At 41.8% G+C, this 15,516-nt stretch overlaps 1 protein-coding gene across 1 annotated transcript in view; it reads left to right on the top strand.

Moving 5' to 3' along the window:
* The first annotated feature begins 11,335 nt into the window (after positions 1-11,335).
* The window catches only part of LOC131500112 (zinc finger protein 420-like), a 29,530-nt gene continuing 25,349 nt past the window's right edge, over positions 11,336-15,516 (top strand). The window contains 3 exon segments of the mRNA XM_058708850.1: positions 11,336-11,741; positions 14,484-14,610; positions 15,109-15,201. Of these exon segments, the coding sequence (XP_058564833.1) occupies positions 11,727-11,741; positions 14,484-14,610; positions 15,109-15,201 (235 nt within the window). The 5' untranslated portion in view covers positions 11,336-11,726.

Here is a 15,516-nt window from a genome sequence, read left to right as displayed (position 1 = left end):
TTTATTACGTTCAAAATGGTTGTCCTGCAAATGGGTCCTCAGATGTTTCTTAACATGTGAGCCCTGGTTAAATTTTTTTCTCAGATTCACTGCATTGAGCAATTCTATCCCCATTGAATATGCTAGGGTTATTTGTAGGGCCACCTCCTCAGTGAAGCACCTCCCAAATTGATACAACTTAGACCTTTTTTCTTCACTTTTAAATCTCTGATTTTTAGAAACACTTGACTGAAAGGTCAATACAATTCTATTTTCAAGTTGGTTCAAGTAATTATTTTTAGTATGGATGAGGTAATTCTCCAAATGCTCCAAAGTTTCTTTGCCCAAATATGTATATTTGAATATTTGATTTGAGATTGTGCTTACAGATACACACTGCTTTGCACAAGTAGAGGACATAAAAGGGGAGGTTTTCCAAAATGTTTTATATCCTTCGCCAGTTTCAGCAGTGAAGTTCTTATTCTGGGCAGTCGACTCGATTTGGCTGTGTCCTTCCTTATATCTTTGATGCACTTCACTCTTTCCATCGCTGTCCCAGTTTAACATTAAGTGTAAATTCTCAAGGGTACAATGTTTATATGTACCCAGTGACACTTTTTCTAAAGGAGCTTCTATGCATCGCTTTGTCAGGAAGCTCGAGGTGCCATGTGAAGATGCAGCTAAAAGATATGAAATATCAGAAAAGTAAAATCATTCCACTTTTACTACTCAGATGAATGTACTGAGAACCTCTAATATACAACCTTAAAATAAGTCAGAGAATGTCAGAAAGATGGTTGAGAAGGAATCTTCAGGACTTCATTCTTCTGTGACACAGAAGCTCACACACAATGTGCTGAAGACATAGCCTAATAGATCATTCTGTAGTATTTCATGGTGTAGCACAAATCACTTTCCTACACCTCAAATAATCAGGAAAAGTACCATATGAGCCCAAATTTAGTAGAAGGAAGGAAATTTAAACAGAAAACAGAAATTAAGACAATAAGATACAGCAAAAATAGGAGAAAACAATAGGAGGAGTTCGTGTTCAGAAATAATCAACAGGGGCACCTTGGGTGGCTCAGTGGGTTAAGCATCTGACTTTGGCTCAGGTCATGATTTCACTGCTCATGGTTTTACGAGCTGCGCTGACAGCTCAGAGCCTGGAGCCTGCTTCAGATCTTCAGATTCTGTGTCTCCCTCTCTCTCTCTCTGCCCCTCCCCTGCTTGCACTCTGTCTTTCAAAAATGAATAAACATTTAAAAATTTTTAAAAAAGAGAAATAAACAACAAAACTTGTAGACATATAACTCAAGTAAGAATGAAAAAGTGAAGATCACTTAAAATCAGAAGGGAAGAAGTAAAACAAGATACAGTACAAGTGATAGCATAGAAATAAAAATAATTATAAGAGAGACAGGATAATTATATGCCAACAAATAGGTATCAAAAAAAGTATCTATTTCAAATAAAGGTATAACCTATGTAACTCCATCATGGAGGGAAAAAAATGTCAGAGGAGCCCAGGTGGCTTAGTCAGTTAAGGGTCCAACTCTCAATTTTGGCTCAAGTCATGATCTTAGAGATGTGATGGAGTGCCATGCAGGGCTCTGTTCTGAGCATGAAGCCTGATTAAGATTCTCTCTCTCTCTCTCTCCCTCTGCCTTTCTCCCCGACTCACTTGCTCTCTCACTCAAGAAAAGTTCAACTGATTTACAACTACCAAGTAGATTAAAAATGTAATAAACAAACTCCCAAAAAGGAAAAGTCCTGTGCCAGTGACTTCACTAGATAGTTCATAGAAACATTTAATGACAAAGTACTTGAAATCTCAAGCATTTCCAGGGAGTGAAAAGGGAGATTATGAAAAGACTCTGTCATACCAGCATTTACAGGTTATGAAAGGCAAAGGAAAACACTACAAATATAGAAGACTACAAACTACTACCTGTGGGGAGTACTCACCCAAAGTCCACGATAAAACACAGCAAAGTGGGGCACCTGGGTGGCTCAGTTGGTTAAGCGTCCGACTCTTGACTTCAGCTAAGGTCATGATCTCAGGGTCTTGAGATTGAGCCTTGTGCTCAACTCATTGCAAACCGCAGAGCGTGCATAGGATTCTCTCTCTTCCTCTCTCTACCCCTCCCCCTCTCATTCTCTGTCTCTGTCTCTCTCTCTCAAAATAAATAAACTTTAAAAAAAAACAAGGAAACTGAATCAAAAGCGCATTTCCATTCTGTAGAATCAAGCAAACAAAAGCCTTTTTAATTTTTAAAAAATGTTTATTTCTTTATTTAGAGAGAGAGAATATGCACACACATGAGGGCAGGGGAGTGGCAGAGAGAGGGAGAGAAAATCCTAATCAGGCTCCATGCTTTCAGTACAGAGCCTGACAGGGGTTCAACCTCAGGAACACTGAGATCATGATGTGAGATGAAATCAAGAGTGGGAGGCTTAACCGACTGAGCCACCCGGGTGCCCCAAGCAAAACCCTTTCGTTTCTTTTTTTTTTTTTTTTTTACATTTATTTATTTTTGAGAAAGAGAGTGAGACAAAGCGTGAGCAGGGGAGGGGCAGAGAGAGAAGGAGACAAAGAATCTGAAGCAGGCTCCAGGCTCTGACCAAGCCATCAGCTCAGAGCCTGATGTGGGGCTTGAACCCACAAACTGTGAGATCATGACCTAAGCCGAAGTCAGACGCTCAACAGACTGAGCCAACCAGGCGCCCCAGAACCCTTTCATTTCTAAATAAAAACCATCAAAGTTGAAAACTAGGCTGACAGTCACTTTACAAAAAAATATTTATGCTTAAATCCAGATACATTCTGAGGAAAATAGAAAAAAAAGTAGTTATTAATTTATTGTGAAGTAAAATTACATTTATGATTAAGATTTTTTTCTAAATGTAAAACTTTTACTAATCATCTACCTCATAGCTCATAAAGCACATGCCCAAGTTACAACTTTGATCTAATAAATCAGAAATGAATCTCTTATATAAGTACTTAGAAAGTGAAAACATTTATAACAAAGTTACAGGAACTTCATATAACACAAAATATGAAAATGATGAAATTATTAAGAAAGAAGGTAACCATTGAGACTTAATAATAGGCTGCAAGTTCTAAGTTCTAAATATTCTAGTTTACCTATGGCATTAATTTAGTTATGAATGTTAGGATAAACAAATTATTTCACCATTGAGAAATGGGACACACAGATTGGAAATTTCTTATTTTAGTTCATACAAAGAAAAATGAACTTCTGATGTGAAATAAAGGATAAGATTTTCTCATTTTAGGAAGGTGCTTTGTTATCTGATGAAATTACTGAATCTCAATTTGGTACAATTAAGATTAAAGCCTCAGTAACATTGGAAAGCATAAAACAGAAATCATGTGATACTTGTCTCCAGTGTTCCTGGGATTTGGACCCCAACCCCCACTCCCCCCAGTATGCCCACCACTACCCTGAGACACTTCTCACAGGAGGCAGAGAAATTGGAAATATCTTAGCATAGAGTTCAGAAGTACAGAAAATTCCCCAGGGCCCTCAAAGCGATGGAGAAGTTTTCAGGGTATTGTGGCCCTCACTGTGGATGTGATGGACCACCAGTGGGCTGAAGGAGAATCCTTAGAGAATGTAAGAGCATGATTTGTTAGAAAACAGATGTCCCACTGTGAGAGGGAGAGACATAAAACTAGGCTTCTCAAACTAATTTCCATTCAAGGAGCCTACTTGAACCACATTTTAAGGTCTATCTTTCTACTTCCTATTTGGACCTCACCTCTGTCATTTGCTTCATTCATTCCCACCTACCTGGGTGTGAGGCTACTGTCTCCTTTCTCTTCACATCCCAGAGCTCCCTCTGTCGTTCCAAAAAAAAAATGACCAGGTCTGTTATTGAAACAATAGACCTGATTATCAGAAAAAAAGGAATCTAAGTATTGCTGAAAATTCTACCTTTCAACCCAGTATTGTACTCAGTAGAGAAGAGAGGACATTGTAGAATTCTAGAAAATGATTTCCCAAAAGCTGCTGCCAAACAACCCCTTTATAACATGCAGGAGGGATTTGCAGTGTTCAGATCTTGACCTCCACTTCCAAGTACTACCACTACAGTAATGAGTAGCAAATGGAGATTAAGTGGGCAATACCATTTTACGCCAGTCAATGGTTACAATTACCAGTAAACTACAGAAATTATGATCTTACATTAAAGAAGGGGAATCTACAGCTGAGAAGGAAACATCGTGAAGATTGTTCTCTACATCTACAAACCCCTACTTTCCCTTACTGCAGGGATCTGAATCTCAGTCATGCAAAGAGGAAGCTTCCAAGAGACAGTTTTCAAAGGAAGGAACAAAACCCTGAGTGTGGTTTGGGAAGTCTGGAAGGAGTTATCCTCACCCAAGAAGAGGAGGTGTCCATAGGTCTCTAACATCACATCCTTGTACAGTTCCCCCCTGACTGGTTCAGGCATCCCCACTCCTCCTGAGAGAATTCTATGGCCACATCCCTGAAGGTCAACAGTCCTTGCAATAAAAATGAGAGTTACCAAGTGGCCATAGGCTGCATTCATAATAGTACCCAAGATGAAACAGGGAGTTAATGTCACCAGCTAGACACCAAGACCTGACCTTCACTGTTTACCTGCTTGTACCCACTGACCATAGTCCCACATATAATCTCTTCATTCCACCTTATCTTTTACTTCAGGCAAAACACCCTATGGGAACAGCCTCCTGTGATGAAAACAGAAACTATACAAAAGTAATGTCTTCTCAGAGAAAGAGCTTATACACATCCAGTTTGAGCTCAACTCCTGACTCACATCTTTTTCCCAAACTCTGTCCTCACATTATATTTTAGCTCTGAAGAACAGAGGTCAGTTTTCAACAACAGAATGAATGTGTATGAGAAGAAAACATGTTCCTTCATCTGTTCTCTATTCTTTGGCCAGTCTAACGATTAAACTGACATCAGGCAAGTTCAAAAGAGAGAAAAAAAATAATTTCTTGATTATGGGAACCTCAAAGATTTGAGGCTCAAAGACAGGAAATCGATGCTTATATGCCATTTGGAATGAAGGAGAAGGGGGTAGGGCTTTACATCTGAAGAAGGAGGAACTACATTTACATTCAATGAAAAAGGAAAGAGCAAGTGTTTATCAAACATGTTTGCACTGCCAGGCAGATAACATTTTATAAATGGTTCATCGCTGGGGGCACCTGAATGTCTCAGTCAGTTAAGTGTCCCTCCTTGGCTTAGGTCCTGAACTAGCAGCTGGTTAGTTTGAGCCCCACAGCGGGCTCTCTGCTGTCAGCACAGGGCCCACTTCAGATCCTCTGTCTCCTTATCTGTGCAACCCTGCTCGTTCTCTGTCTCTCTCTCTCAAAATAAATCAATAAATTTTACAATAAATAAAAATTAAATGTTCATCTCTGCTATTAACTCCTTCTTAGTAGATGTCCTTCACCTAATTTATTCTTGGCATATATATCAGCCTCAGAAAAGGACATTTTTCCATTGCCAGCAACTTAGAGGTTGCTAGAGGATATTTTGTTAAGTTAAATAAACCACATACACAAAAATATATACTGTATGAAATCACATACAGGCAAATCTTAAAAATGGCAAAATTATTAAAGATTAGCAAGTTTGTTGCCAGGGGCTGAGGATGGGGGAAATGTTTAGATGTTGGACAACTGGCAAAAGACACTACTAATGCAGGATGTGTGAGCAGTGAATGTTTACACCTCGGTGAGTGTGCTTAATACTAGTGTATTGTACTCTTGAGATTTGCTAAGAGAGGCTATCGGAAGTGTTCTTAAGACACACGGGTACACACACACAAATTAACAATGGGAGATGAGGGACATGTTTATTAGATAGATTGTGGTAATGACTTTGTAAGCAGGACCCAAGGGTAGAGGAGCACCTGGTTCCAGTGGCCCCAGACAGACCCAGTTCTGCCACTCATGGTTGACCAAATCCAAGGGCAAGACAGAGGACTTTTGCTGCCTCAATTTGACCTCAAACTTGCTTACTGGGTTCCTTCTAGCTTGTCTCCTGGCTCAGGAGGAAGACCCTGAGGACAAAGTATCCCTCAGGGGAACTGGAACTACCCCGCATGCCTCAAAGACTGCCCTGAGCCAGAAAGACCCCACCCTAGACTGACTCCTAGACAATGGCAGACTTCACTGTCTACCTGCAGGTCCTGACTCCTTTTGCCCCTCCACCCACCTCTCCCCTTTTCCCTTCCATACACCTGGAAGTGTATCCAGCACTTTGGAGACAGTCCTTGAGACGTTATTCAGCCATCTTTGCAGGGTCAGCCTCCCTGAAATAACTTCCTCTCGTGTTTCGCCACCTCTCATCTCTCTGCCTTTGGATTTTGTCACTGGCAAGTGGCCAAACCTGGTCTGTGTGGGTCCCCCAGAGCCAGGAAGAACAGCAGTGGGATCAGTGGTGATAAAACAAGAAGGAGATTTTCTTCACGGAGGCCAACACTGAGAAGAGAGGTGATCAACATCTCAAACACTGTCCCCAACCTGCTGAAAATCCTTCCAAGTTTATATAAAGAAAATGTAGGACAAAGGGTGGTGATACATGCAGGTGGTGAAGGTCATGCCAATCACTGCACTGCTGTCAGTCATGTGGGGTCTTGCTGGCTCAGGGCAGTGCCTGTTGCTGGAGGGGGTAGTTTCCTTTCCCAACCTGGGATGCTTTCCCTGCTGGGGCTTCTTCCTGAGCTAAATGCTGACCTGGAAAGAAGAATGGAATCAGTTAGAATGTACAGACCAAGGTCAAAATAGCAACAGTTGAAGGCACTGCTGGGTCCTCTTTCCATTTCACAAAGTCTATGTATATTAACTTTTTAAAAAGCTTGAAACTTCTAGATGTTCAGAAATGGAAAGCAGGGTGATGAATGGGTTGGCTCCTGAAACTCCCATGGAGCAAGAATGTCATATCCCCTTTTGGGGGTGTCAGAATTCCTGTCCCTTTCTGGTTGTTCAGGCTGAACTAAGAAATTGACGTGAGACTGGGTGGTTCAGTTGGTTGAGCATGTCTTGGTTTTGTTTGTGAGATCAAGGTATGTGAGATCAAGCCGCACATCAGGCTCTGCTCTGACAGCACAGAGTCTGTTTGGGATTCTCTTTGTCCCTCTCTCTCTGCCCCTCCCTGGTTCTCACTTGCTCTCTCTCTCTCTCTGTCTCCCATTCTCTCTCTCTCAAAATCAATAAACTAACATTTTTAAGAAAATTGAGACTGGCAAAGACTATCCTTGTAACCTGTTTCTTTTCAAAAGAGTCAATTGACATTAAAGCTCAATATGGACCAAGTGAACTTCAGCACACCTATCCACTTCAGGTCTTCAGCCTGGAAATGTCTATTCATTATTGACTACCTACCAACAGTCTTTTTATATGTATCAGCTGACACATCCACCTGCATTTTCTTCTGTCCCAGGCAGTTCACTATTACACTTATGACTGAAAACACTTAAAAATGCTAATGGAGGGGCGCCTGGGTGGCTCAGTCGGTTGAGCGTCCGACTTCGGCTCAGGTCACGATCTCGCGGTCCATGAGTTCGAGCCCCGCGTCAGGCTCTGGGCTGATGGCTCAGAGCCTGGAGCCTGCTTCCGATTCTGTGTGTCTCTCTCTCTCTCTGCCCCTCCCCGTTCATGCTCTGTCTCTCTGTCTCAAAAATAAATAAATGTTAAAAAAAAAATTAAAAAAAAAAAGAAAAAAAATGCTAATGGATTTCCTTGAGCATTTCATCTATCAAGACGTCAACATTTCTCCTAGGACACAAGGCACAATGTTCACCACTTGATCTGCAATGTCTGCATTCCCTAAATCCTAGCTTTCCCTATAGCTTCACCTGTGGTCAGTTGCATTACAATTCAGAAAAAATTTCCCTTAGCCCTGTTTCTTGAAGGACCTTCTAACCTTTAAACTGTCTTTGTGCAACAGTTTTCAAACTCCACATGCAGATAAATTGGGAAACTATAATGTATCATATTGAAAGATACATGCTCAAAGATAATTTCAAGTGTTTCTTCATTATTACAGGAAAAACTTAGATTACTGCTAAGACTCTGGCCTTTTTGCCGGAACCATTAACAAAATAATTGTAGAGCTGCTTATATGATAATTATGAAAGGTTTTATTTTATGCCTGTAATTTATTATTTTTTGCTAGATAGATTACATTTTTTCATAGTTTATTTTAATTAATTTATTTTGAGAGAGAGAGAGAGACTTCCAGCACAAGAAGGGGAGGGGACAGGGAAGGGAAGACAGAATCCCAAGCAGGCTCCACATCATCAGTGCACAGCCTGATTGGGGCCGAACCTCAAACCGTGAAATCACCTTAGCCAAGATCAAGACTCAGAGGCTTAACCACCTTGGGCCACACAGGCATCCCTAGAATACATTACTTTATTCACGATTTTACTTACAACGTCACTGACATGTAATTGAACATAACACTCTTGGAAACATGAATATATAAATGACTGACAGAAAGAACAAGAGACTACATTTTTCTCATGAGATGGGGGAGTTTGGGTATAAAGGTTACAAAGATGCTCCCTAGGACAAGGATGCTTGGGGTAGCTATTATTTCAGGAGACGATCTACTTGTGGTACTACTCCTACAATAGGTTGGCCCCTCAACTTGCACTTGCATAGCAGGAAAACCATAAGTGAGTCCTAAACACAAAATATCTGAGGTGTGAGGAACATCATCCTGTCTAGAGGATGTGAGAGTCTGCAAAAGAAGTCTTAGGAAATTTAGGAAGAGTAAAATCATACAAGTATCTTATTTTGGCCACCATGGACAGAAACTAAGTTATTCTTTGCTTTTAATGTGTATTTATTTGAGCGATAGAGAGTGAACAAGTGTGAGTGGTGGAGGGGGAGAGAGGCTCCATACTCACCGTGGAGCCCCATGTGGAGCTTGACCCATGCCCATGAGATCAAGACCTGAGCAAAATCAAGTTAGAAACTCCACAACTGAAGCACCCAAGCACTTCCAATTCCATTTTTAGTAATTTTAAAACCTCATCTACTGTTCTCCTGAATGGCAGCTGCACCACTTTGCATTCCCACCTACAGTACAACAGGGTTCCTCTTCTTTTCATCCTTGCTAATACCTGTGGTTTCTTGTGTTGTTAATTTTACCCATTCTGACAGGTAGAAAGTGATATCTCATCAGTGTTTTGATTTGTGTTTCCCTGATGATGAGTGATGTTGAGCATCTTTTCATGTGTCTGTTAGTCATCTGGATATCTTGTTTGAAAAAGTGTCTATTCATGTCTTTTGACCATTTCTTAACTGGGTTGCTTGTTTTTTTGGGTGTTGACTTTGAGAAGTTTTTTTTTTTTGTTTTTTTTTAAATAGATTTAGACTTTTCATTCAAGTCTCAATTACTATGTCATCCCCATCTTTCCAAATGATAGGGTTAAGTTTGTCCTTTTTTGGTAAAGCACATACACTTTGAGCTATAAGAGAGAATTTTGGAATCGAATTTCAGCAAAAACCAAACAGTCCCAGAAAGCCTCAGAATTGGTACTTAGTTGTAGATTTTTGATTTTCAGGATGCGTTGAAACCTAGTCCTTGTCTGACAGCAAGTGCCTTAAATACCCATGCTGGTTTTGAGCAAACTGCAATTTTTCTTTGGACACTTGATGTCTCTTTAAAAACCACAAGCTTTCACAGGTGTATGCTGGTGTCATGCCAAGAATCTTGAGAAGGGGAGCAGAGAACAAAATTATATGCATACTATAACAGAGGAAAGCCTGCAGAAAACTTACTATCATCCAATATAGCCTTAAGATTGTCACCTATAGGATGGACCCTCTGTGGAACCCTGAGGCATTACTGCCCAGGTGTATTGCCTTTCCTCCCATGTAAAGGAAAAGATACTGGCTATCCCTATCAAATGGACTCTTTTTAAAAGGACTACATGGGCCAGTTTCAGGGAAAAATTGGTCTTCAGTAGGAATCGATGTCACTAGTGCATGAATGTTGGGAACAACAGGATACAGACAGATAACGTTATTTATTGCTCAAGGGTCCTAATCAAACTTCCATCCTCAGCCTTCGGGTTTTCTCACAGGTACAATAGGGGTGATACAGGGACTGGAACTACTCCTCTCCTGATCTACCCTTCCCTTGCCAGGACTCTCCTTCCCAGGAATCCCCTTCCCCCTAGGACCCCTCCTCCTCCCCAAAGGAGCTCCTCCACCCCCTGTGCTCTCCCCCCCAACCCAGTCTACCATGGTACCCGGTCCTGGCCTTCATTGCAGCAGTGGCCAAATATTTCTTGAGCATGACCATTGATCTAGGGGCTGAGTTTTGTAATCCACTATTATGTGTTTGATGCCCGGTCGGGTTTCTTTACTTATAGGGTAATGATTAATTCTGGACAAAGACTTTGAGGGATCTATGTGAAACTTGATGCATGATGCACTGTGGATCATGCCAATATCACTTCAACATTTTCATCACAAGATGGTTGGTAGGTCATCCAATAGGACTAAATGATCAGTTCCACTAACCTCACCTGAAGTGCCATCACAGACAGAGCACAGAAAACACGTTGAAATATCATTTATCTCCTCTTGTTTCCAAATGTGGTTACTACTGTCAAATTCTAGACTTTCCCACATTTTGGGGAAAAGAAATTCTGGCATGACATTTCCCAAAGAAATCTCAGTCCAGTGAATGAATTGGGGCAGATAAACTAAGGAGAAATGGGTGTGTAATGTTCAAAAGGCTAGACACAAAGGAAAAAGTTCATAGACAGGGACCCATTGCTATGTATTGAAGACCTATATTCTTTGAATTGTTTTAGTTCTCTGAGGCAGGGGCTGCTGGTAGCATTGGGTTGGAATACTAAGAATGTAGCTCAGATGTCAATAAGGACAGAGACAAGTTTATTCCCAAGGAACAGAGTAGTTTCTCCAAGTCAATTGACAGGGAGGACTAGGAAGATGCCTGTGGCTTTTGGAGCCCGGTCATTGGGAATTAGGATGACATGGAAAGGTTGGCTAAAGAGCTCAAGGTGTGTTTGGCTCTTAAATTTGTCACTCTCTTTTTTCCAATATCCAGAAACTGATCAGAGAAGAAGAAATGGGTTTAAATCTGAATAACCATAGCCTTCCTTGCTTCCTAAAATGGTTTCCAAAGGGATCCTGTGTGGATTTTCAAACCGACCATTGCTGTTGCCCCCCTCCTCAGATTCTGTCAATTGTTGTGGTTGGAAACAACAGTGTTGACTTAATGAAGTGCTCCAGGTGATTCTACCTGAGGCCAGAGTCAGTTGGCAAGGCTTTCCATTAATTTATGAGATTTGACTGCAGCTTTTGCTCAAGGAGAGGTAATGGTGTCTCGTCTACATGAGTGTGGGAGGATTAGGTCTGCGCAGCACACTGTTCCTATGCTGTAGCAGAATTTGTGGGTGTCTGAGGGAGTGGAAGCCACTGGAACTATAGAAGGAAAACTCAGAGATTGGGCACCAAATACGTAGTCTCCATTTCTGAAAAACTCCTGACACAAAAAACTAGGAAGTTTTGTCCTTCTGCATTTCAAAGTCCCGCCTGCCAGTGAGCACTTTTCTTTTGAAGACGTTCTGTTGGTGGCTTTAAGGGCATTTTCTCCTGATGCATGTGTGATTTCTCCACCGATACCTTCTGAGAAAGAAATCTAGAGGACGAGGGGAAAGAAGAAGAAATGCCCAGCTCTCAGGTAAGCCTGGTGTTCCAGGTCGGAGGCCGTGTCATCTTTTCCCCCTAAAATTCCATGCATTTAGAAATCGCCTATGTTGGTTTCTCTGTGTTTGGTGTTTCTGCCTTATGTTTTCACCAGAGCTTTACAACCTTCTCAGGAACAATACTCAAGGTTAGGTCTTTAGAACTCTTCCCCCCTATAAGCAGGAATCTTCTCTGTATTCTCAAACAAGCCTTTACTAGGACGTCAACACTTGTCACTTTGGGGTAAAGTCCTGCAACTATTGCAAATAATCCCTTTAGGACAGAGCCAAAGGGGAAGAGGTTGAGTCCAAGATTCCTGTTGCTGATGGGGTCTGGTGGTGGGATTTCAGTCGAGGAGAACCATTCCCCTTTAGTTCCCCATTTAGTACCTGTCTGTAGAGCAAGATTAAGAAAATGAAAAATACAAGGCCCCCAGTATCTTAGGAGTCCTCTTAAGCATATGGGAATCCTTCTGGAGACCTCCCTTTTGCCTTTCCCTCCCCCGGCTGCATAATCACTCTTCACAACCCCACTGTGGATCCTGGTGCCCACAGGTCCTCTGTGTTATAATAAAACGACCTTTTTGTACCAAATAAAAAATGCAAAAAAACATAGGATGGATATGAGGACTGAATAACTTGAAAGTTAAAAAATCGGGGGGAGGGGAGCAGTCTTGGTGTAAAATGTGGAAAAGATACTCTGTTTAAAATATACTAGACATTACAGGACAGGGAAACAGCCATCTAAATGTGGTGTTTCTCCCATTCAGATGGGGCTCCCAAATACGGGTCGATGATCCTGTGGAAGCCGAGGGCATGAGTGGTGAAAATAATTCACGTGTGGCAGAATAAGACATTAGATTTATGAACACACCTCAAGGGAGTGGTGGGCAGGACAGCAGAGGAGAGGCTCCTGCCTTGAGGCAGTGACTTGGGGCTAATTTTGCAGGGGGAAGATGTGTATGTATGGTAACTTATGGAATTTTCCCTCATGTGGTAATTCTGCCTGGGTTGTAATGGGTTACAAAGGGGTTGTAAGTACCCATTTGTTAGTTTGTTAGGGCCTATAGATATTTTAAGGCAGGTCATCTGTTGGGCCTTCCTCTCTTCAGCCAGGTGGCCCCTGTGGACTCCTCTACAATCTGGTGCTTAAGCCTATTTGCCTCAAAGCACCCTTTACTGAAAGTATATGTGATTGAAGTTTGTATAAATCCATTGTATTCTCTCATAATTAGACTGGAAATCAGATTTACTGTTTGGGGGCCAACAGAACACACCAGGGATCATGTGTCCTTTGGTGTGTCTTAGGCACTGATAGCAATTTGTTTCCTTACACTTCGTGTTCACTTCTTTAACTGGCCTGGTTCACTCTGCCAGATTTCTCCCCTATGACGTTGATCTTTCCCCTCCTATCTTTGCTAAGGATCTTAGATTTACTGAGTGATGTGCAGAAGCATCACATTTCAGCTGGAAACTTCTTTCTTCTGGGTTTCTCTTTGCTTGTAGTTTCTGGTGAGGAGAACCAAGCCAAACAAATGTAGCTTCCATTAACTTTCCTTACACTTACCTTGAAGCCCATTGATAAAGGAATGTCATACTCTGCCTGTTGCAAGTATTTAATAAAAATTAAACATTGAGGCATGAAAGCAGCTATGATTCCTTGAGGAAGGGCATATCCTGCATGTCTCAGGTGCCTATCATTGGCTCTAAGGTGTAAGGAAATTTAATTGAAGCTACATTTCCCCACGTGAACGAATTACACCCTTACATCTCTAAGGTTGTTAAAGATGGAAGGTCTCCTCTTCAGTAGCTTCTTCCTGCTGAATCAGTTCCTACCAATGAGTGGAAGTTGGCCAGTGGAGAATTTAGTAGGAGTTGGAAAGGCAAGGCAGCTGTCTTTAGAGTTGATAACATGTGGGAGTTTCTATGAGTAGAAAGAGTCATCTGTCCCCTTGATGTTCTGCCACCAAAAGTGTCTCATCACCAGGTGGTGATGCTTTATATTTTCAGAAAATGAAAACAAGATTCACATACTTGACATGTTTGTGTGTTAAAATCCTCAAATATAATAGAGTCGTAGATAGAAAGTGCAGAACGTGAGGTCGTCACAGACAGGAACCTTGATTTGCAGCCAATAAGCAGATCAGGGGGAATAACTTCCAAAGGAGAGATGCACAGAGCAAGAGGGAGGGGCGTGATCATTTCCTTTTATTTAAGATTTGGGTGGACAATTAGGAAGTGGAGCCATGTCATTTTCTCTGAACTGGGCATAAGGTGGCACACATGCCTTAGGAGAACACTTCCATACATACACTATGTGTTATGTAAATGAGGTTTGTGCTCCCCCTTGGGTGGAGATTTTGGTATTACATGGGGGTCAAGGTAACTGTCCTCACTCCGTGAGTTAACCCAGTCGTCCATCTGCATAGGTATGATTCAGGGGGTAAGCGCAAAGTTGCCATGCCCAAGCTCTTCCTTATGGCGGTTGTTACATTTTGCTGTATGTTTTCTGTTTCCATGACAGGAGACTGTGCCAATAGTGTGTTTTGCCAGAAGTAAAAGATAAGGTAGAAAAAAGAGGTGAAGTAAAATGATGGAGTATGGTCCGTGGGTACAAGTAGGTAAGCGGTGAAGAACAACTCTTGGAGTCTAGCTGGTGACATTAACTCCCTCTTGCATCTTAGGTACCATTATGAACTCTGCCAATGGCCACTTCATAACTGTGGTTTTTATTGCAGACACTGCTGACCTTCAGGGACGTGGCCATCGAATTCTCTCAGGAGGAGTGGGGATGCCTGAATCACAGTCAGAGGGAACTGTACAGAGATGTGATGTTAGAGACCTATCGACACCTCCTCTTCTTGGGTGAGGATATCTCCTTCTAGATTTCCCAAACCCTGCTCAGGTTTTGTTCCTTCCCTTGAAGAGTCTCTTGGAAGCTCCCCCTTTATATGACTGGGACTCAGATCCCTGCAGCAAGGGAAAAAAGTGGGGATTTGTAGACATAGAGAAATATCTTCATGATATTTCCCTTTCAGCTTTAGCCTCCTATCTTTTAAAGGTACCATCATCATTTTTGTAGATAAATGGCAATTCTAAACATTGAGTGGCATAAGACGGTATGGCCCACATCTTAAACTCCAACTTTTACTCCTTATTGTATTGGTAGCACTTGGAAGGCAGGCCATGATGTGAATGTTTGAAAGTCCTCCTGCATGTTGTAAAGGGACTTTTTCTTGTGCAACAGTGTTTGGGAAATCAATTTTTAGAATTCTCCCATGTCCCTGTTGTCTGCTGAGTACATTACCGGGTTGAAAGGTAGAAACTCCAGCAATAATTATATTCCTTCGTTCTGATAAACAGGTCTTGTGTCAAAACCAGACCTGGTCATCGTTTTGGAGCAAAAGAAGGAGCTGTGGGGTGTGAAGAGAAAAGAGACAGTAGCCTCACACCCAGGTAGGTGGGAGTGGAGCACACGACACAGGTGAGGTCCAAATGTGAAGGAGGAAGATGGATCTTACAATGTTGTTCAGGTAGCTCTCCTTGAATGGAAATTCATTTGTAAAGCCGAGTTTTATGTCTTCCCCTCTCACAGAGGGACATCTGCTCTCTAACACATCATGTCTTTGATTCTCCGAAGAGTCTCCTTCAGCTCTAGGGAAGGCCCACCATATCCATGGTGAGGACCTCCATAATCTGAGAGCTTCTCCATTGCTGTGAGAGCCCTAGAAGATCTCTCTGTATTTCTGAGGAACTCTATGCTAAGTCATT

Source organism: Neofelis nebulosa, chromosome 17 (assembly GCF_028018385.1).
Source record: "Neofelis nebulosa isolate mNeoNeb1 chromosome 17, mNeoNeb1.pri, whole genome shotgun sequence".
In the NCBI taxonomy this organism is placed as follows: domain Eukaryota; kingdom Metazoa; phylum Chordata; class Mammalia; order Carnivora; family Felidae; genus Neofelis; species Neofelis nebulosa.
Note: the sequence above shows the minus strand (reverse complement) of the source record. Positions and strands in the feature narration are given on the sequence as shown.